This window comes from Carcharhinus amblyrhynchos, chromosome 2 (genome assembly GCF_965287045.1).
Source record: "Carcharhinus amblyrhynchos chromosome 2, sCarAmb.v2.hapA, whole genome shotgun sequence".
Classification (NCBI taxonomy): domain Eukaryota; kingdom Metazoa; phylum Chordata; class Chondrichthyes; order Carcharhiniformes; family Carcharhinidae; genus Carcharhinus; species Carcharhinus amblyrhynchos.
Window position 1 is genome coordinate 117,114,308 of NC_137325.1, and position 23,443 is coordinate 117,137,750.

A 23,443-nucleotide genomic window follows, 5' to 3' on the forward strand; every position below is an offset into this window, starting at 1 on the left:
GATTGTTGAACTTGGCAATATCATATTCAATTATCATTCCGGCACAGAATTTCAGATTTGAGAACTGGGAATGTTTCCTACAAGGCTTTACGGTCCTTTAGAACATGAGGAGGCAATAAAAAGGCCATTCATTCCATTGAACCTCCTCCTTATATTGTCTACTAGATCATTAATTCTACTTCAACATATTTTCTCATGAAATGAACTATGCTGCTAAAATATTGCTTGAATTTAAAAATACCTGAATATTGATTTCTCTCTGCATCTCTAACACTCAATCTTGATCTGCTAGCCTTGATGGGCAAGTCCTGCACTTCCTCCAGTTCAGAAACAGAAAACCTACGTCTCAAAGAGAATTGACCACTTCACTCTTTACTTAGTTGAAAATCCTATCCAACTCCTTTCTGAATGAGATAACTGACCAAGTGTCAACTGTTTTTGCTTGGAGTCAATTCCACACATCTGCTAATCTGCTGGTGGAAGAAAGATTTACTTTATTCATCTCTCATATTATGCGACATTAGTTAATTTAAAATTCCTCCTTCTTGTTCTAAAAGTACCTTACAATCAGCATAATTTGTTCATCTCAGTGGTTTGAAAATCTGGAGTGTTCGTGAGCAAAAACAATGTTTACCTGACATTGCACTCTCTTTTCCCATACACAGTCCTGAAATGTTTGCTCTATTCTCTCTCCACAGGTGCTGTCAGACCTGTTGAGATTTTCCAGTATTTTCTGTTTTTGCCCTGAAATACTCTTGTTGAAATTTTCTTAACTTCTAATCGAATGTACTGTAACTTTTTAACAGAACACAAGACAGAAAAGAAATTGTTCGTACAGCTCCACGAACTTGCCCTGCCATTCACCAAGATCATGTTTGAACTTCTACATCAGCTACTTTCCTGCCTATCTCCGTATACCTTTAAGTGCCTTCCCAGCACTGTCCAAAGAATCTATCAAACTCAATCTTGTATTATACCCCTCTGGGGTAGAGAATTCAGGTTCGGAATCCTCTGAATGAAGAAATTTCGCATCAGTGTTAAACGGTCATCCCTTTACCTTACCAAAGTGGATCATTTTGTAATTTCCCACATTATGCTACATCTGCCACATTTTTGCCAATCCCTGAACCTGCATATAATTTTCTGCATTCTCCTCACAGCTCAATTTCCTAACTAGGGCGGAATTTTATGACATTTTTTTCGAAGTGTTGGCCCCAATAAGCAAACTGGAACGAATGCCATTGAGAAGAAAAGTGGACGTATATTCAGCCTCTTTCACAAAAAATATTTTGTCCTCATGTTTCACACGGTGCCCGTGGTGGCCTGTCTATGATTCACTCACCCCCACCATGACTCAATGGCTGTTCACATTTAAATGCCTCCCCAGGACTTGTTCCAAGCCCATTCAGGGGGATGGCTATCAGAAATACTGCATCACAATTCACAAAGGGAGCCCTCACCAAGCTTCTGGATGGGGTTGAGCAAAGACAGGAGACTGTCTACCTTCAATCAGGCAGACATCCTGCCAGCAAGGTTACCAACCTCACCTGGGAAGGTGTGGCCATGATAGTGAGTTCCAGTTGATTCGATAAGAGGATGGGGCTAAGTGTCAAAAGAAATGAATGACCTTCTTCATGCAGCCAGGGTAAGTCTACCTCTTCATGTCTCCCACAGCAGCCATCACACTCTCATGGTGATTCCTCTCCCAGCCATCTCACTGGACCCAACACTTGTCATTGTGCTCTATCCACCCAAGTCCCCAGGACTTATTCTGCTCCTCACATCCCCGCTCCCATGAATGCCAGACTTCATCACCATCTAGTTTGGCAGGATTCTTGCCTACATGCTCCTAATCTGTCTCACTGCAGGACAAACTCAAGCACAACCAGCATGAATGGGCTCAGCCTGTGAGAATCATTCCTGAGCTGAAGACCCTAACCCCTTTTGAAGGAAAAGCCCTTGATCTGGCTGGCAAGGAGCAAGACTGGAGCTGAGAGAGAGCTAAGATTTTACCTGTTAAAAACCTGTTTAAAATAAGTTTAAAGCACTTTACTCTTTGTAGAACTGTTTAAAGCATTTATTTATTGTATTTACTGCTTTAAGAATTCTGAGGGTGTGGTGAAAAGGCATTTGTGGACCAGCCTGCTTTAAATCAGCGCCAGGTTTAAAAGGAGGCCTGGTGTAGACAGCGGGCAGCGTCTGAGCGGGCAGCGGAGTGAGGGGGAAGCAGAGTGAGTTAATAGGGCTTAATATCAAAAAGGGCTGGAGGGAAAAAAGGCCAGGTGAGTTTGTTTGAAAAAAAACAAGGAAAAAAAATTTTTTCAAAACTACTACAGCAAGAAACAAGGAAAAAAATTTTTTCCCCATAAAAATTACAGTGAATAATGGAGGGGCATGTGATGTGTGGTTTCTGTATGATGTGGGAACTGGCGGACCCCAGGGTCCTTCCCAGTGACCATGTCTGCAGTAAGTGCAGGTTGCTGGAGGAGCTCCAGCTCAAGGTGGATGAGCTGGCCTCTGAGCTACAGACACTGAGGCTCATCAAGGGGAGAGAGGGTGCCCCTAGACTGGCTAAATCTAAGGGTCAGGGACAAAAGGGGGCTGCTGGGAGGAGGAGGAAGGGGGGTGAGGAGCGGAGGCCTCAGCCTCTTAATCTGCATAACAGGTTTGAGGTTCTTGCTTCCACTCTGGAAGAGGACGAGGCAGGTGAGGTTGGTGAGCAAACTGCACACGGTACAGTGATGCAGCAGGACATAGGCAAAGAGAAGGGGAAAAGGAACGTAGTAGTGATTGGAGATAGTGGGGTGAAGAGTATTGACACTGTCCTTTGTCACAATGACAAAGTGCACAGAAGGGTGTGTTGTCTGCCTGGTGCTCGGGTACAGGATGTCGCAGCTGGGCTGCAGAGGAACCTGGAGTGGGAGGGTGAGAACCCGGTCGTTGTAGTACATGTGGGTGCCGGCGACGTAGGCAAAGTGCGGACTGAGGATCTGGGGAGGGAGTATGAGAAGCTGGGAATGGAATTAAAAAGTAGAACCGACAAGGTGGTAGTCTCTGGGCTACTGCCTGAACTGAGTGCAGACGGGCGTAGGATTGACAGGATAAAGGAAGTGAATGGGTGGCTCAGGGATTGGTGTGGGAGGAATGGGTTCGAATTTATGGGGCATTGGCACCAGTATTGGGGTAGGTGGGACTTGTTCGGGCGGGATGGGGTTGGTCTGAATCGTGCTGGGACCAGAGTGTTGGCGAATCGAGTAAAGAGGACTGTAGACAGGGCTTTAAACTAATTGGGGGGGGGAGGGTGCGAGGGTAGGTGACGCTACGAGGTCTAAAGTTAAGGATAGGGTACAGGTAAGGGAAGAGGCCAAGGATGTCCCAATTGGTGGCGTTACGGCAAATAGGGTCCAGGTGAAGGCTGGGATGAAAGCACTTTATCTGAATGCATGAAGCATTCGGAATAAAGTGGATGAGCTGGTGGCGCAGATCGACACAAATGGATACGATCTGGTGGCCATTACAGAGACGTGGCTGCAAGGTGACAGGGACTGGGAGATGAATGTACAGGGCTATCAAGTGTTTAGGAAGGATAGGCAGGAGGAAAGAGGGGGTGGCGTAGCTCTGCTGATTAAGGATAGTATCAAGGTGGTAGCAAGGGATGATATCGGAGCCAAAGAGCAGAAAGTGGAATCGTTGTGGGTGGAGATTAGGAACAGCAAAGGGAGGAAGACGCTGGTGGGTGTCGTCTATAGGCCCCCGAATAATGATCTGGAGGTGGGGCGGGCTGTTAACACGCAAATAAGTGCGGCGTGCAGGAATGGGACGGCAGTAGTTATGGGAGATTTCAATCTGCATATTGATTGGTCGACCCATGTTGGACGAGGTGGGCTCGAGGAGGAGTTCCTGGAATGCTGCCGGGATAATTTCCTTGAACAGTGTGTGTTGGAGCCGACGAGGGAGCGAGCTATCTTGGATCTGGTGCTATGTAATGAGGCGGGTAGAATTAGGGACCTTGCGGTGAAGGATCCTCTTGGAGAGAGTGATCATTGTATGGTGGAGTTTCTGGTGCAGATGGAGGAGGAGAAAGTGGGTTCCCGGACACGCGTCCTTTGTTTGATTAGAGGGGAGTATGGTAGGATGAGAGAAGAATTGGCGAATGTGGACTGGGGGAGTGCGTTGGAAGGTAGGTCTGCTGAGGAGCAGTGGAGGATCTTTAAGGAGATCTTTCTTGGTGCTCAGCAGAAATTTATTCCGATGGTTAAAAAGGACAGTAGGAAGAGAGGTAATAAGCCGTGGATAACGAAGGAGGTGAAGGAAAGTGTTAAATTAAAAGCGGAGGAATTTAGAGTAGCTAAGAGTAGTGGGCGAGAAGAGGATTGGGAAAGGTTTAAATGTCAACAAAGATTGACAAAGAAGTTGATAAAGGAGGGTAGGAGAAGCTATGAGGCTGGGCTAGCACTTAATATAAAAAAGGATAGCAAGAGTTTTTATAAATATATAAAAAGGAAGAGGCTGGCTAGGGTGAACGTTGGTCCTTTAGAGGATGAGAAAGGGGAGCTAGTGGTAGGGGATGGGGATATGGCTAAGGTCTTGAATAACTTTTTTGTTTCTGTCTTCACGGAGGAGGACGTGAATAATTTGCCGGGTGTTAGCGATGGAAAGGTGGTAGGAATGGAGGGTCTTAATGACATTACTGTTACTAGAGAGGTGGTGCTCGACAGACTGGAGGGGCTGATTGTGGACAAGTCCCCAGGACCGGATGGAATGCATCCGAGGGTTCTGAAAGAAATGGCGGAGGTGATAGTGGATGCCTTGGTGCTTATTTTCCAGACGTCGCTGGATTCCGGGGAAGTGCTGGAAGATTGGAAAACGGCTAATGTTACGCCGTTGTTTAAGAAGGGTGCCAGGCAAAAGGCGGGGAATTATAGGCCGGTTAGTTTAACGTCTGTGGTAGGTAAAATGTTAGAATCCGTCATTAAGCAGGAAATTGCGAGGCATCTTGAAGGGAATTGCTTGATAGGGCTGACGCAACACGGTTTCATTAAAGGGAAGTCGTGTCTGACAAATTTACTGGAGTTCTATGAGGATGTGTCTAGGGCAGTGGATAGAGGAGAGCCGGTGGATGTGGTCTTTCTGGATTTTCAGAAGGCGTTTGACAAGGTACCTCACAAGAGGTTATTGCAGAAGGTCAGGGGACAGGGAGTTGGGGGTAGGGTGTTAGCGTGGATAGAGGATTGGTTGTCAAATAGGAGGCAGAGAGTGGGGGTCAATGGGTGCTATTCGGATTGGCGGTTGGTGACTAGTGGGGTGCCCCAGGGGTCGGTGCTGGGGCCTCAGCTATTTACCATTTATATAGATGATCTGGAGGAGGGAACCGAGTGCAGGGTGTCGAAATTTGCTGATGACACCAAGATTGGGGGAAAGGCAAATTGTGCGGAGGGTGTGGAGAGTCTGCAGAAGGATCTAGATAGGCTGGGCGAATGGGCCAGGAAATGGCAAATGGAATTTAATGTTGGCAAGTGTGAGGTGGTCCACTTTGCTAGGAAGAATGGTAGGAAGGACTATTACTTACGGGGCGAAAAACTGCAGCAGGCGACGGTGCAGAGGGACCTCGGGGTCCTTGTGCATGAGTCGCAAAAACCCAGCTTGCAGGTGCAGCAGGTGGTCAGGAAGGCGAATGGGATGCTGGCCTTCATAGCGAGGGGGATTGAATATAAAAGTAGGGAGGTCTTGCTGCAGCTGTATAGGGCATTGGTGAGGCCGCAGCTGGAGTACTGTGTGCAGTTTTGGGCGCCGCACCTGCGCAAGGATATTTTGGCCCTGGAGGGAGTGCAGAGGAGGTTTACTAGGCTGATACCGGAGTTGAGGGGATTGAGCTATGAGGAGAGGCTGAATAAACTAGGCTTGTACTCGTTAGAGTTTAGAAGAATGAGGGGAGATCTCATTGAGATGTATAAGATGATGAATGGGATGGATAGGATAGAGGTGGAGAGACTCTTCCCGCTCAAAAAAGACAGTAGGACTAGGGGGCACAGCCTCAAGATAAAGGGGAGGCGGTTTAGAACGGAGTTGAGGAGGAACTTCTTCACTCAAAGGGTGGTGAATCTCTGGAATTCTCTGCCCGTTGAAGTGGTGGAGGCTGCCTCGCTAAATATTTTTAAGAAGCGGGTTGATGGGTTCTTGATAAGAGAGGGGATTAAGGGTTATGGGGAGAGGGCGGGAAAGTGGAACTGAGCCACAACAGATCAGCCATGATCTTATTGAATGGCGGGGCAGGCTCGAAGGGCTAGATGGCCTACTCCTGCTCCTATTTCTTATGTTCTTATGTTCTTAAGACTGCAGCTGTGCAGAGAGCAAGGTATAAGAAGGAGATATCACATCCTCAACACATCCAGCCATGGTGCAAATCCTTACCTTCAGTTTGGTCCTCTGTTGTACTGATGCCACCTCACTCCATTTGCAGGTCAGTCAACCAACCTGGACCATTCTCACACCCTTTGGAGGCCACAGACCCAAGGAGCTCCAAGCAAGACAACCCAGTGATAAGCATTGAAGGGGTGGTACAGCTGTCACCTGCACCCTCTACTAGCACAGGTACTCTATCAACCTTGGTGGGAATAACTAGTAGGCAAATTTGAGAGTCACTCACTGGTAAGCACATCACAGTTGAAAATCCACAGCAGGTGGAAGATGGGAAGTCCAGGATCCAGCACTCGGAGGGATGATGGAGCCCAGGACTCTGCTAAGCCCCAGGCCGATGACCTGTCCTTGGGTATGGCTATCCCAGAGCTGCTGCAGCTACAGAGGCAGAATTGCCAGCATCAGGAAGGAATGATAGCATTCTTCCTCAGACAGCAAGGCCAACTCAAGGAGTTCGAACACCTTCTGAGGAGATAGTGCTGTCAGTCTGGTGCAACAAGGCCAAAACTGCGACGGTGGCATATGCACTGGTGACTTTGGCACAGGACATGCACTCTATGGCAGAAAATGATGTCCATGGCAGAGGACATGAGTTCCATGGTGCAGGGCTCATAGGCCCCTAATAGCAGATTCTAGTTTTTTTTCCCTCACAATTGATGGCAGGCTATCTAGCCGAGAGTACCTCATTTATTCTCTTCTTTCATCCTTGGACAGCAGGGTTAGATTTGTTATTTTCCAAATGGCAGGGACCATTTGAGAATCAGAGTAATTTTGATGAAGAAAACTTCCATTGTCCTCGCAGCGATAGGCCACTTTGCCCTCAAGCTTCCATTCAGTAACATGGCTGATCTGATTTTAACTTCAATTCCCCTGATAATAACCCCCAACACCACTGCCCCCCCCCCCCCGCCAATTTATCAGGATTTTATCCACCTCTACTTTGAAACATTCAAAAACTCTGCTTCCACATTTTTTGAGGAAGTGTTCTAGATTCCTGATCTTCAGAGAGACAACTCCATATTTTTAATATTTAAACAGTGATCCCGAGTTAAAGATTCTCTCATAAAAGGAAACAACCTTTTCAGATCCACCTTCTCAAGACCCCTCAAGATCTTCTAATCTATACTGTATATAAACCTTGCCTGACCAACCTTTCACAGAAAACACTCCAGGCACAAGAATGACTATCTCACTGACATTGCCAATACACCACCATCTCCCACTAAAGTAGTGCTATGGGATCTCTGATATCCATCTGAGCAGACAGATGGAACCTCAGTTTGACATCTCAATTGAAAGACTGCACTTCCAACACTGCAAGACTCCCTCTAGGCTGCACCGCCTTTCACGTTGCATGCACTCAAGCCCTGAAGTGGGACTTGAACTCAGAACTCTTTGCTTCAGAGGCGAGTGCTACCAACAGAGCTACAGCTGACACTGTGTCTGACTCTCTTCATATGCTCTTTTGTAAACTGTAAACCAATAAAATAAACTAATAAAAACCTGCTCAAAGGAGCACTGAGACAAAAAAAAGACTTTCAAAGGAAACTTATCATTATCAAATGAATTTAGTGTTCGCGGGTTGATAATGCACTCCAGCTGCTGCATGGACCCAACTCTCTTTACACAGTTTGCCTCCTTTGGAAATAGTGAAAGGATTCCCAGGCTCATTATCAGCCTATAAAACTGTGTTATGAAGTTCAAGTTTGGGGCTCGAACCATGATGTGCTGGCACAGAAGGAGGACGTTACCAACTACATTGTAAGACCTCCCTGACACCCTTTTAATTAAATAAATGATGAATGAATTAAACACAAATAAGAGGGAGAGACAGCCTTTGGTGGGGCCTGAATCTCATCAAGGCCTTCCATGCCCGTTGGAGACCGTGGGGGCTTGGGTGCCTTATCGACCTCTTTAATCACTTTTCAGTTTAATGTTTTAAGTTTAATTGGTGATTTGTTTCTGCTTAGGGCAGCATCCCTTTAAGGGACTTCCCCTTTTATTTTGTCTCAGTTTCTTTAACCTAGTTTAGCTGGTTGACTCCAAAGGAGTTTGGGCGTGACTCTCTTGCCATTTTTAATATAGCCGACCTAAATGAAAAAGTGTATTTGGTGACCGCTTTTGTGCCTTTGAAGATGGCAGATTTGGCCAGTTCCCTGGCAGCATGAGACAGACAGCAGTCCAGACCTCTCTGACCACTTCTGGCAGTGAACGAGCTGCAAGGCCTCAGACGCAATGCACTCAAAAATGTTGACTATGAGGCAGTTTATGATACTCATGTCCTTGGATGAAATCCTGATGGAAGGTTGGACCTGGTCAAATCCCAGTACACACAAATGCAAAAGCTTTGCCTGCAAGATTTCCTCTGCCTCTTGGAGACTTTAGTCAGCAGCTCTTGAATGTCTTGCAGACACCGAGTTGCAGCTGCCACCTCAGGTATTCTGCTCCACTTCAACCCTTAGTACTTAACCAAATAATGTCCATCACCTGTATATCTTTAACAACAAAAGTAAGCACCCGTTAATATCCAAAAGATAATGTTCAATAACTTTCAGCACAGCCCTTCTGGATATTAGAAATTACAGTTTAAGGTATTCAGAGAAGTTTGCTCGAAGGTTAAAAGGTCAATGGTGATGTTGTGAGCAGGGGTACAAATCAGAGTGTAGAAAAAGCCCTTCGGCCCATCTAGTCTGCATGAAGACATAGGAGACACCTGACCTCCCACCAAATCTCATTTACCAGCACTTGGCCCATAGCCCTGAATGTTATGTGCCAAGTGCTCACCCAGATACTTTTTGAAGAATGTGAGGCAACCTGCCTCAAACACCCTTCCAGGCAGCACATTCCAAACTGTCACCATTCTCTGGGTAAAATCATTTTCCTTGCAACCTCCCCACACCCACTGCACCTCATCTTGAAGCTACATCCCCTCATGACTGACCCTTCAACTAAGAGGAACAGCTGCCCCCTATCCACTCTGTCCATGCCCCTCAATCAGGTCGGTTACCCTCAGTCTTCTCTGCTCCAATGAAAACAACCCAAGCCTATCCAACCCCTCTTCATAACTTAAATGCTCCATCCCAAGCAGCAACCTGATGAACCACCTCTGCACTCCCTCTAGTGCAATCACATCCTTCTTATAATATAGCCATCAGAACTGCATACAGTACTCTAGCTGTGGCCTCACCAAACTTCTATACAACTCTAACATGATTTCCCTGCTTTTGTAATCAACGCCTCAATTGATAAAGGTAAGTGTCTGATATGCCTTCTTCCACACATGCCAGACATACTCTCTTTCCCCCTTCTTCCGTCAGAAAAAAGGTACAAAAGTCTGGGGTCATATATCCACTGATTCAAGAACGGTTTCTTCCATCAGATTTTTGAATGGACCCTGCTTTGCATTAAGTTGATCTTTCTCTACACCTTAACTATGACTGTGACACTACATTCTGCACTCTTTCCTTTCCTATAAATGATATGCCTTGTCTGTATAGCATGCAAGGAACAATACTTATCACTATAATATTTTTCACGTGACAACAATACATCAAATGCTCTTATGTCTTCAGAGATCTCGACAAACACACCAAGGTCCCTTTGTTCCACAGAACTCCCAAGTGTCACGCTGTTCATTGAACATTTCCTCATCAAATTACTCGTTCCAAACTTTTCTTCAGGTTAAATTCCATCTGCCACTTATCTGCTGATTTGACCATTCCATCTATATCTTATTGTAGCCCAAGTCACTCCACCTCACTGTTAACCACCTGTCTGACCTTTGTATCATCCATAAACTTACTAATCCTACCTCCATGTATCATCTATGTTGTTTATATAAATGACAAATAATAGGGAACCCAACACAGATTCGAGATACACACTGGACACTGGTTTCCAGTTACTAAAGCAGTCTTCTGACATTACCCTCTATCTCCTACAACTGAACCAATTTTGAATCCACGTTATCAAATTACCCTGTGTCCCATGTGCATATGCTATCTTTACAAGTCTCCTATGTGGGACCTTGTCAAGGACTTCGCAGAAATCCACATAAACTACATCAACTGGACCACCTTCATCTACAAGACCGGTCACCTCAAAAAATTCAATCAAATTTGTTAGTCATGACCTTTCTCTGACGAAGTCATGCTGACTACCCCTAATCAAGCAAAGGGCAGTACAGTGGCATAGTGGTTAGTACTGTTGCCTCAGTGCCAGGGATCCGGATCCAATATCAGCTTTGATCACTGTCTGTGTGGAGTTTGCACATCCTCCCTGTGTCTATATGATTTTCCATCAGGTGCTCAGTTTCCTCCCACAGTCCAATTACATGCAGGTTAGTTGGATTGACCATGGTGTCAAGTGTAATAGCAGGGGTTACGGGGATAGGGTGTGGGTGGGAATGCTGTCAGTGCATGGTCAATGGGCTGAGTGGCCTCCTCCTGCTCTGCAGGGATTCTATGATTCTAAGCCTTCCCTCTCGAAGTGGAGGTAGATGCTTTTCTTCAGAGAGAGTGGAGAGAGGAAAAGTGGAGGAAGATTTTAGTTTGAGAAGTTTGTGATTTGATTTTTGTGACATGCCTCATCATACTGTGGTCATGCCTTGCCTTTAGCCGATTTAGTTTTATTCAACGACAGGACACAAATAAAATCCCAAATCCCAAGCAGGAACTGCCACCAGGATACAAAAAGATAATGACACCAACTGTGAAGAAACACTTTAGGTAACCTTGTGCTTACTCCTGTTAAAATTCCACAGACATAGGAGCAGAAGTAGGCCATTTGGCCCATTGGATCTGCTCTGCCATTCAGTGAGATTGTAACTGATCTGTTATGATCTGCCTCACAGTGCCAGGGACCTGGGCTGGATTCCAGCCTTGGTTGACTGTGTGTGTGGAGTTTGCACGTTCTCCCCACACCTGTGTGGGTTTCCTCTAGGTGCTCCAGTTTCCTCCTACAGCCTAAAGATGTGCCAGTTAGGTGGATTAGTTATGCTAAATTGCCCCACTGCCCCAGAATGTGTAGGCTAGGATGTTAGCAGGGTAAATACTTGGGGTTAAGGGGATTGAGCCCTGGCATCTCCACATCAAGTGATAGAAGACAGATTTGGGATGCTCTTTCCACTCACATTGTGTGTATCTTTAAGACCTGATTAGCTGTAAAGACTCACATTCCAATCATTAATCATGTAAATTGAGTTTGTGTCTTTATATGCCCTGTTTGTGATCAGAACTCCCACCCACCTGACGAAGGAACAGCCACTTCCAAAAGCTAGTGGCGTTTGCTACAAATAAATCTGTTGGACTTTAACCTGGTGTTGTGAGACTTCTTACTGTGTTCTATCACTTAGCCAATCCTCTATCCATGCTAATAACACCACCACCCTGGGCACTAATCTTATTCAGTAGCCTTTTGTGCAGTACCTTATTGAACTTTCCCACGAGTTCACTGAACAACATTTGAGACAAGAAGGACCTTTTTTCTGGAGCTACGACACTTAATACCTTTTATTTCTATATTTGTACATTGGATTTTACACAAGGTTGAGCAATACATTTTGCTGAGCAGCTATTTTAATCACATTTTTAAAATTAACTTGTGGCCGTTTTATATTGCATACACGTGAAATTGTAATGAATTGCTGGCTGATATCATTTTCAGAAGAGCTCCAAACCTGCAGTCAGAAATACATCTGAGCTGACTTTTTGGCTTATGCCAATATTGGAGACAATGAACAAAACAAAATATAAAAATGGATGTTAGTGAATTCTGCCATGTATTTTGAAGGCAACAAAATCAAACACACTCAGAATCTGCACTATGGTGTTGTGCCAGATTTTTCTCAGCTGCTACCAAGTAACCTCGACAACCCAATGCATTGTGACCTAAGGCAATGGAAATGGTTTTATTATACATGTCAACTGCAACCATCTTCAAAGATAGGTTAGAAGGAAAGAGAAAAAGACAAATTTATATAAATGAGTGGCCAAAAGTCTCACTTGCCCTTTATTTCAAAAACCAGAATACCACAAATTAGATATATTATTATACATAATTTAATGATAGTGTTATGCAGGACACATTGTGCTGGTGCATCATATTTTTGGCATTGCACTGATGTGAAACAAGAGTAGTTTTAGCAGCAGTTGGATTGCTGCACTGCAACACTTTGCCATTTTTATCCTACTTGGGACCATTTGGAAGCAAACATATTGATTATGCTGCACATACCTGCAAAAGCTCTGAATAACAACTTCATAAATGTTTTAAATTTGAAGTCCATAAGGACTCAGATGATCCACAGAAAGGTTTCTCATGCAACACAGCCAAACATTCCATCTGATGTATTCCCGCATTAGAAATTTCACCAACAGTGGCCACATATAGAATTCCTCCCAGGAGCATGGAAATCAGCACCTTAACTTTGAATTGTTAGTTCACGCCATTCCAAAATATCATCAATATCGGGTTGACAGAAAAAATATAACTGCACCATATTTTGTTATAATGCTGTCTCAAGTTTTTTTTCCATTCTTACTTCTTGCTTCCTGCCTACAGTCCAAAACAATCAAATGTCAGGTTCAGTGTCAAAAATGTATGGATATCCTACCCTCAATGAAAGACAAAACTCAGGAAGTAATTGTACTTCTTAAATCATGTAAAAACATAGAACTAGAATGTTTGAGCAAATAGTTCACACAGCAGACGCTTATTCTTTAGCGCTCAAGTAGCTTGATAGCTTTAACCCTAGAATAAAAATGTAATTTCAGTAATGTGCCAAATCATCAAGGATTAAAACTGAGATTTATGAACCTCTTTCCAATATAAATAGGGTTCTGACAGTGTTGGTAAAATCCATCACATCAAGACGTCGGTGATTCCCATTCCTCCATGCATTATTAGATCTTACCCATTATCCAACAGTAAAGTAAAAATCATTCTGGAATTTTTCATTCAAAGTTCCAACTATAGAGATTGCAAAGCTACATTTCCCTCTCAAATCAGAGGCTGACCAAATATTAAATAAAAATAGGAAATTCTGGAAATACTCAGCAGGTTAGGGAGTATCTGTGGAGAGTTAACGTTTCAGATCAATGTTCTTTCATCAGAGCTGGAAATGTTAATGGTGTTACAGGTTTTAAACAAGAACAGATATGAGAGAAGTTGGGGTTGGAGGAGGGAAGAAAGAACCAAAGTAAAGGTCTGATAAAAGGTGGAAGGAGAGAGAGGTTAATTGACAAAAAGGACGATGGCTTGAGGCAAAAGGGGACGGTAATAGGTCAGATAAATCAACCAAAGATGGTTCTAGGAGAGGTGTATATTCAAAAAGCAGAATCATCGCCTTCAGTTGCTGTCCAAAAAGAAAACAAGGGGGCACAGGTTTTGATCTGAAATTACCGAAGTCAATGTTTAGTCTCGATGGCTATAATGTGCCGAATTGAAAAATGAGGTGTTGTTCCTTCAGTTTACTTTGAGCACCACTGGAACAGTGTAGGGGCTTAGGATAGAGATGCCAATTAGGGATATAATAAAGAGCTACAGTAATAGACATCCAAAAGCTCAGGCCTATGTCTGTGGACTGAACGGGGTGTTCAGTGAACCGGTCATCCAATCTGCAGAGGGTATGGCATAATGAGCAGGGAATACGGTTAATTAAACAGAAAATACAAGGAAATTTTCCAATAAAATTCAGCTGGAAGGAACGTTTGGGGCCTTGGATCTTGAGAAGGGAAGAGATAAAGGACAGATGCTGTATCAAATGTTATTTCTTGCATTCCTATTCTCTCATTTTGTCAGTTATTTTCTCCTACATCCTTGGGAACACAGCAATTGGTAAAATAATTGACATGGATGGAGAAGAATTTCTCAACATGTATTCAAAGTCAAACCAATCATTTGCAAAATGTTTCCGTTCATTGGGATGACATGAATTAAAAGCCTTTCATTATAGTACATATTCAATGTTCAAGTTCAGATTCTAGACTTATCTATATTACAGAAATTCCTTGTGACGATACGCATTATTTAATCAGAATGAGACTTTAATGTCCTATATCACCCAACCAGCCTGCTAATAGGAGGCTTAGGACATTTTCAGTGTCATGTAAAAGGCTTTTTAAGTGCAAACACGTGAAAAACATTAAAATTTTAGAAACATTACTGGGCTTGGATCGGATTTTATATTTCTGGTCTTGTTTGTTAGTAAATACCTGCAACAACACAACTTAAGCAAAAGGATTATTTAGAAAACATGTTCAGATGTGCAACATGTCCTCACCTTCAGATGGGGCTGTGATAGCAGCTTCGCAAGTTCTCTAATCTCACTGTTCACTGGTGTGTTGTGCAGATCCTCGGTGAGCTATGAAATAATAGAAAAAACTTCAGCAAAATATTGTTTGCACTCTTGCATTTGTGACATGATAATTTATCTATTCAAAGCTATTACTTTCAAGGGTGTTCAAACAAAGGCCAGCATGAAGACTAACAGACCATTAATCACCACTTTTTTTTCTAGCCCTCAGCGGACCAACTTTGGCAGGACCCTTCAGCTTACTTTAGTTCAGCTAATCACATGTGGCAAATCCACAGCAAGATTATGCTTTGATTTATTACATGGAAGGGTGAATCTAAGTACCCACTGTATAGAAAAATTCTTTGCAAACAAAACATGGACCTTACAGAAGCAGAATCAATCCCTGGCATTTACATTGCAATCCATCTTTCAGTACAGTGATGAAAGCTGCACCATTACTCGAAGACTGTGCTGCTGTTGTTGTTTGACATTAGAGTACCCTCACCTCCATCCAATTCATGTTGACCAAACAGTGAAAAAAGTTAAGTGCACACAGTAATTGCCTGTATTCCATCTGTACCGAGTATAAATCTTCAAACAAAAAACTCAATTTGTCTTGTGAATTTGGTTATTAACAGAGAACTCTCAACAAATTGCCACACAGTTAACACAACTGAACTGAGGTCCTATGACTGCACAATCTGAAATTTTAAGATCATTTAATTGATGTGCCTGTGACTCCTTCAAGAACAAATGGTAATGGATTTTTAACAGGTACATGATCGTCTTGGAGCAATGTGGTGTCAATGGACTCAAGTCAACCTCTAACATAGCATAAGAACTAGCTGCAATTAACTTCTAATTGATCTCTTATTTGCAGAAATTGAGGATAAAGGTAAAAAGGTAGAGGCATTCATCATTTGAGCACAAATAAAGAGATATTAATTGACACTGCATGATGAGTAGGATGCAGATCCAATCACTTGTAATGTTTCACTTTGTGAATAAACCTAAACTGAGCAAAGCTTGACTTCTGGTCTCACCTTTCACCAAATGGCTGTGTTATGAAAAAGGGGTGGTCGATTTTCTCACTGAGAATGAACGCTGAACAATTCAAAGAGAAGTACCTCGCTTCGTAAACCATTAAAGTGTGAAAGAGGAGGTAATGCCTGTGCTTCAGCAACTTTTAGTGGTTAAAACAAAATAACTATCTGAGACACACTCTGTAAAAGCAACAAGTTAGCACCTTTTTCTTCAATCTGTTAAATTTCATTCCTGACCTGTACAGCAATTTATTAACAGCTTCAAACTAAAAGCACTCTAAGGCTCATAGTGGATGGGTGTCAAAAGGTTCCATGATGAAGACATTTCCAAGCTTTGTGTAGAAGGGAAGAGCTAGAATAGCTATGTGTCATCCCCTTGTCAAAGACATGTGCAAAAGATGCAATCATGTGGCAAAGCTGTAAATCACATCAAAAAAACATAGTTTTCTATTAAAAGTGTTCCTTTAAACCACTTTAACACTCAAAACTTACAAGTGGTAAGTCTGTCAGAGATAGATAAGAATAATAAAACATTTATGAATTTGTCCAAAGATCAGAAGTTGTAAGATGAGATTTAGTTTCATAATGAATTAAAAAACTGAAGTATTAGGGAGAAAAATCAAAACGTGGTCAATGCATTAAGTATTTTTTATTTTTTGGATGTAATAATTTGGTTCAGACTACACACATCTGTCATTCAAGTATTTTAATAGAATGATCAACACAACCACTATACACACATTACTTTGTATTTGAGCCTGAACCCAAATATTCTTTCCTCTTCCCTAGGAGGGGTGGAGTTCCTGTATCATTTGCAGAAGTATCTACAGATGAATAAATGTTAAAGAAAACTGTGAAACATAGCTATAGCACACATGAACATTTTTGAGAAACGAACCAGCATTGCACACAGTCAAAACTGAGGACACAGTTTTACTGTTGAGACACAGGATAAACTGTATTACATTGGTGGAGAGATTAACTCAAATTAGATCATCAATCCTCATCTCCTGATCTGTTTATATTACCACCGTACATTCAATTTTGGCAAACAGCATTTTTATTCAAGCCAATAAAAACCAACCTCATGGCAGGAAAATGGTGCGTGTGTTGTCACCATTACCAACTAATTTATACCATGAAAATAATGGAATGGGTGTATTATTTCACACAAAAATGTGAAATAAATCTGTTTCCTTCTATCTCTCATTCCCTCATTCTTTCCATCTTACTCAGGTTTGTCCTCCATTCATTCTGTCTCGTAGATCTCCTGCTACTGCCAACTCTATCTGTGTTTATGACTTTTTTCTTCTGTCTCCTGTCTCACTGTTACGCCCTGTATTTGTGTTGCTGAATGCTTGGCATTCTATGCCTTTCACACACTTTCTCTCTTTCTCAATGGACTAGAGTTTAAGGTCAGTAATAAACGAATGGAGACAGCCGTTCGTTACACTCGTACATAGACTTTTTATGGGCTTTGGACCAGACATTCCTGTCAGCTACTGAACAAAAAAATGCAGCACCCAGTCCAGAGAATCTGGGACCTTTCTGTACAGAACACACGACTATGATTTTCCACTATTAATTGAATTGAAAAATTATTGATTTAAAACTCAGAGTCTGAAGCAAGAAATGTCAATTAAAATAATTAATTTAATATATAACCAGGTACGGACAGTGGAATGAAAAGAAAAATGTTGGATTATAAGTCAGTGCAAAAACAAGAGGCAAAGAAAAAGTAAAATATTTAGTTTGGTTTTTTAAAGAATCCCCAAACAAAATTAAAATATAGAACTAGGAGCCATTGCTTAAAAATAAGGGGACCGTCCATCTGAGACAGATGCTTTCTATCCTCTGGCTCCCTTGTTAGTCAAGAATCCATCCTCCTCTTTCTTCAAAACATTCATTGACCCTGCCTCCACCATTTGCCAGGAAAGAGAATTTTAAAGACTCATGAAAAAAATTCTCATCATCCATCTGAAATGAAAGACCCTTCATTTTCAAATGATGTGCCCTAGTTCTCGTCTTTCACACAAGGGGACCCATCCTGTCAGCACCCGTACTGTTAAGTCCCCTCAGCATGTTATATGTTGATATGTGTGGGCGGCACAGTGGTTAATATTGTTGCCTCACAGCACCAGGGACCTGGGTTCGATTCCCGACTTGGGATTGCACGTTCTCCCTGTGTCTGTGTGGCTTTCCTCCAGGTGCTCCAGTTTCCTCCCACAGTCTGAAAGATCTGCTGGTTAGTGCATTGGCCCGAACAGGCACCTGGGGGTGCGGCAACTGGGGCGATGTCACAGGTACTTCGTTGCAGTGTTAATATAAACCTTACTAATGACTAATAAATAAACTTTTTGTTTTATGTTTCAATATCATCTCTCATTTGTCAGAACTCCAATACATACAGGCTCAATCCAGTAAATCTTTTCTGAACTGCATTCAATGCATTTATAACCTTCCTTAAATCAGGAAACCAAAACTCACAGTACTCCAAATATCTCATCACGCCTTGTACAACTGTAGCAAAACACACTACTCCATTCCCTTTGCAATAAACAACAATATTCTATTTGTATTCCAAATCACTTGCTGTATCTGCATACTAACATCTAGCTTTAAAACACCAAAATCAGCCACATTACAGGCTTGTTCGAATGCTATCCAATATTAAAAGCAAAATTACATTGATACATGATTATACATCACAGGCAGCATAACAACAAATCTCCATAACTTTTTTTTAAAGTAAATTTTTGAATTTCACAGCATCTGGAAAATGCTGAGAAGCAATGTTTATGATTTACTTGAAACAAAAAAAAATCTGCTGCAATATTATCAGTTTCTCGAGCTGATTCAAAATGGTCATAATTAGAATACTAGGATGTATTGAATTTGTATCATTCCCATTTCCCATTCACCCTATTATCCAATGTCCTGAAAATATTGGCCAGAATTTTCCAGTCCCGCTGAGTAAATGGAGATTTGGCTGAGCACCAAATTCTCCTTTTTTGCTGGCGGCAGCGGTGCAGCACGAGACTGGAGAACCAGCCATGGTTCTATTACATGGCAGAATAGGCTCAAAGGGCCAAATCGCCTACCCCTGTTCCTATTTCTTATGGTACAATTCTCTAAGAAACTGAAGGTGTCAAAAGACCCTTTTGAAGTCCTCTTACTTCAGGAGAAGTCACTTTAACTAATAGGGTGGGAGGGAGAGGGGACTCCCTTCCCTACAGCTGATCACTTGGACACATTCTTGTAACACTGCATTTGTTTGAAGTCTCTCAGCCTTCTTAGAAAGGTCAAATGTGCTGCGAGCCTTCTAAATCTCATGGATACATTGCAGACCTTTGTTCTCATTTTACACATGCTGCTGCATCCTTAAGATCAATACATTTGTGTATTTCTCTTCTACTGTCTAAAACATGATGTTAATAGTTGGCTCTCCCCTGTAGAATTTAATATGTCATTCATCGAACCATAGAACATTATAGCACAGAAACAGGTCTTTTGGCCCTTCTTGGCTGAGCTGAACCATTTTTCTGCCTAGTCCCACTGACCTGCAGCTGGACCATATCCTTCCACACCCCTCTCATCCATGTACCTGTCCAAGTTTTTCTTAAATGTTAAAAGTGAGCCTGTGAGAAAGCGGGAAAGTGGAACTGATCCACTTCAGATCAGCCATGATCTTATTGAATGGCGGGGCAGGCTCGAAGGGTTAGACGGCCTACTCCTGCTGCTACTTCTTATGTTCTTATGGCATTCACCATTTCACCTGGCAGCTCATTCCACACTCCCACCACTCTGAAAAGAAGCCCCCCCTAATATTCCCTTTAAACGTTTCCCCCTTCACCGTTAACCCATGTCCTCTAGTTTTTTTCTCCCCGAGCCTCATTGGAAAAAGCCTGCTTGCATTCAGTCTATCTATACCCATCATAATTTTATACACCTCTATCAAATCTCCCCTCATTCTTCTACACTCCAGGAAATAAAGTCCTAACCTATTCAACCTTTCTCTATAACTCAGTTTTTCAAGTCCCGGCAACATCCTTGTAAACCTTTTCTGCACTCTTTCAACCTTATTAATATCCTTCCTGTAATTAGGTGACCAAAACTGCACACAATACTCTAAATTCGGCCTCACCAATGTTTTATACAACCTCACCATAACATTCCAACTCTTATACTCAATACTTTGATTTATAAAGACCAATGTACTAAAAGCACTCTTTATGACCCTATCTACCTGTGACCCACTTTTAGGGAATTATATATCTGTATTCCCAGATCTCTCTGTTCTACTGCACTCTTCAGTGTCCTACCATTTACCTTGTATGTTCTACCTTGGTTTGTCCTTCCAAAGTGCAATACCTCACACTTGTCTGCATTAAACTCCATATTAAACAATATTTGTGTAAAACGAGGGAAAAGCCTGATATGCCTCCTGCCCTCAACAAACAGATAGCAAAAACTAAGAAAATCCATTATACAACTCTCTTGGAAGAAGAATATGAATGATGACTTCACCTCACATAACTATTAATTCTAAACAGACACTTTGAATGCATTCATACCAAATGATCTCACCATAAAGATGAAGGACACTTACATCGTCTGCCAAAGTGGCTGCATTATGAAGAATGGGTGTCGGACTCTGTCTCTCATACTGCTGAAGCTTTTCATGGATCTGGAAAGCAATCACAGAATGTTTAATATAATTTACCCAATAAGGAGGAAATAGGGCAATATAATCTTACTGAACAAAAACAGAAGTTTCTGAAAAAAAATCATGGAAATCTAAAGAAGTCTGACACATAATGGTAATTCATCATAAATTTCACCAGTGGAAATAGAAGTACAGCATACATATACAAATCACCTGGAAAAAATGTTGAGAATGCAGTGTAATCACCAATGAATTTTACAAGTTACAAAATACGGAAAAGTACTTCCATCCAAATTTATTCTGGGGCCATTTGAAATCACCTCAAGTACTGACTACATAGTTTCTCTCATAAAATCACTGGAAATTTCCAACTTGATTTTTTCATGAAATAAGAACCCAAAAAACTGGAAAAACTCAGCAGGTCAGGCAGCATCTACAAAGAGAAACAGAGTCACCGCTTCAGGTTGACAACCTTTCATCAGAACCTACTTTTCATTTCCTGTATTCATTTATAAGTCAATGTAACCTGTTATTTCTTTGCGTTTTTAGTTCTATACATGACTGCAGAGAAAAAAAAAGTTCGACAATCCACCAACTGCATGCATCTGAGTCACAGCGAAAATCCATGGAATTAACAGAACTGAAACCTGTATTTTTAAAGTTTTTGGCAACATCGTTGAAGCTCCGTTCTTGTGGATGACATCTGTGGTAATATTTTGAATACATCTGGTTCAGTGCTTTGGAATTTATTGCCTAATGGGAGCCCAAGAATTTTTGTCTTTGCTACTGCTGACTAAAAAAGGACAGTCCACCGCCAATACAGTAAATAATGGTCATACAAGCAAAGCCACACTTTGCACATTTCTATAGATGATAATGCCTAACAAAAATGTCCCCATAGACACATTAGGTTCAGACAATATATTCTGAATTCAATTCATATTGTGTACATTGTATTTTGTGCAAGTTAAAGCATGTCTGGCAATTCATTAAGAACAGCTGATCCTAAGCTAGACCAGATCTCAAGTATCTCTACCACGTCCCCCTATACCATTACTGAACATTGGCTCTTATTTCATCCCAAGCTGCGTACCATCTGGAGTTAAATTTCTCCTCTGGCCTGTCTCCTCTTTTCAGTGGCTGGATTTCACGACTCCTTACTGCTGTTGATCTAAATCAAAAATAAATCAGGTACTCCCGACAGAGCAGCTGAGATTTTGACACACACAGATGATATCACTAACATGGATAGCTCTGCAAATTTCAGTTACACTTTGGGCTATTTTTCAGAGAAAAATCTTTTCGAGCTGACAATTGAAATGGTGAACATAATGAGGGGAACTGATAATCGTGGTTAATTATTCACCGAGGGTTTCAAAAACTCAGGAACTGGAATTAGTAATTCAGAAGTTAGAGATATGAGAAGGGAAATGAGGAAGTACCTTTTAAGTCAAAAGCTAATGTCTGGTGGAAAAACTATCTGTTACCATGATTGATAGCACTTGCAGGCATTTATTCCTCTGAATTAAGAGGGCTTTCCTGATATCTGTTCTAAATTTATTATAATATTCACAAAGAAGTGCTGTAAAAAAAATTAAATCTGCTTTTTATAAGCCTTTGGCTTGGAATTACATAGGACTTAGGAGGAGTGGGCCATTTGGCTCTTCAAGTCTGCTCTACCATTTGTTATGGTCATGTCTGATCTAGTTGCGATTTCAACTCCACTTTTCCGTCTGCCCCCAAATAACCCTCAACTTACTTGTCTATCAAAAATCTATCCATTTCAGCCTTGAATAAATGAAACGATGAGGATTCCACAGACTAACAGTCATCAGGGGAACAAATTCTCCTAATCTCCATCTGAAAAGGGAGATCTTTTATTCTTAAATTGTGTCTCCTAGTTAAATTTCTCCCATAAGAGGAAATGTCGGTATCCACCCTAACAAGTTTTCTCAGGATCTTAAAGATTTCAATGAGATAACATCTTACTTTTCTAAACTCCAATAGGTAATCCGTTCAACTTTTCTTCATAAGACAAGCCCTCCATTTTAGGAATGAGTCAGGTGAACCTTTCCTGAACTGCTTCTAATACAATTATATTCTTTTGCAAATCAGGAGACCAAAACCGTATACCGTGCTCCAGATGTGGCCTTACTCTTGCAGATGACCCTAAATTGCCTCCCTGGTTAGTTTGGGAGAAAACATGCAAGTGTAAAAAAATTAATAACGTTTTAATATTCAAAAACATTGATTAATTCCTTGGACTGTTCTTGCAAAGACTGGAATCACATTAACTATCTGGTACCTTATCACCACAAATGATCAAGTATTGCAAAATGTTTTGCAACTATAGCTGTTGATTCCAACTCTCACTTAATTTCATACTCCTGGATAGATTCCAACTGAGTCCAGTATTTTAGGAAACATGGGCTACTTACTTCTTAATAACAATTTAATAGCTAACCATTATTTTCTAAGACATTGGGATGAATCACTCACCACGTTTGCAACTGGATAAGGAATATTACTCAGGTCTTCTAAGCAAAAGGCAAATTGGCTAACTACCACCTCCTTTCTGGAAACTTCGCTTTCAAGCCTTGTCTTGAGGTACTGCACTATTGTTTCTGTGCATGTGCTATCCAAAACTTTGACATGCCCTCAATTAATTATGTTGTTCTCCATGCACCTCTGCATACAAGTCATTACTCCAGAGCTGAACCTGAAACTACACTGTCCTTTTAATGTTATTCCTAAACCACATTCTCCATTTTTTTTCCCTGTCCTCATTTGGCACCAATCTTCACTTCACACAATGAGCGGAATTTTATAACTTCTTTATGCCCATTCTGCAGCAGGAAAATGTTGTAAAACTGGGTATAAAACAGCAAGCAGGAATGATGCCCGTTGTTACACCCATTCCCATCTTACCACAGGGCGAAGAAAATTGGCATGATCGGAAGCCTGCCCAAAGTGGGTGCAATGTCAATATAAATGTCTTTCCATGAATCATAATGTCATTAG

General features: G+C 41.8%; 1 protein-coding gene across 8 annotated transcripts in view; it reads right to left on the reverse strand.

The window, feature by feature from the left end:
• The window catches only part of mpp7a (MAGUK p55 scaffold protein 7a), a 467,172-nt gene that overhangs the window by 191,378 nt on the left and 252,351 nt on the right, over positions 1 to 23,443 (reverse strand). For all 8 annotated transcript variants that reach the window (XM_080211719.1, XM_080211709.1, XM_080211666.1 and 5 more), the window contains 2 exons: positions 20,366 to 20,443; positions 14,699 to 14,779 (listed from right to left, as the gene is read on the reverse strand). In XM_080211719.1, the coding sequence (XP_080067845.1) occupies positions 14,699 to 14,779; positions 20,366 to 20,443 (159 nt within the window). The remainder of the gene's footprint in view (positions 1 to 14,698; positions 14,780 to 20,365; positions 20,444 to 23,443) is intronic.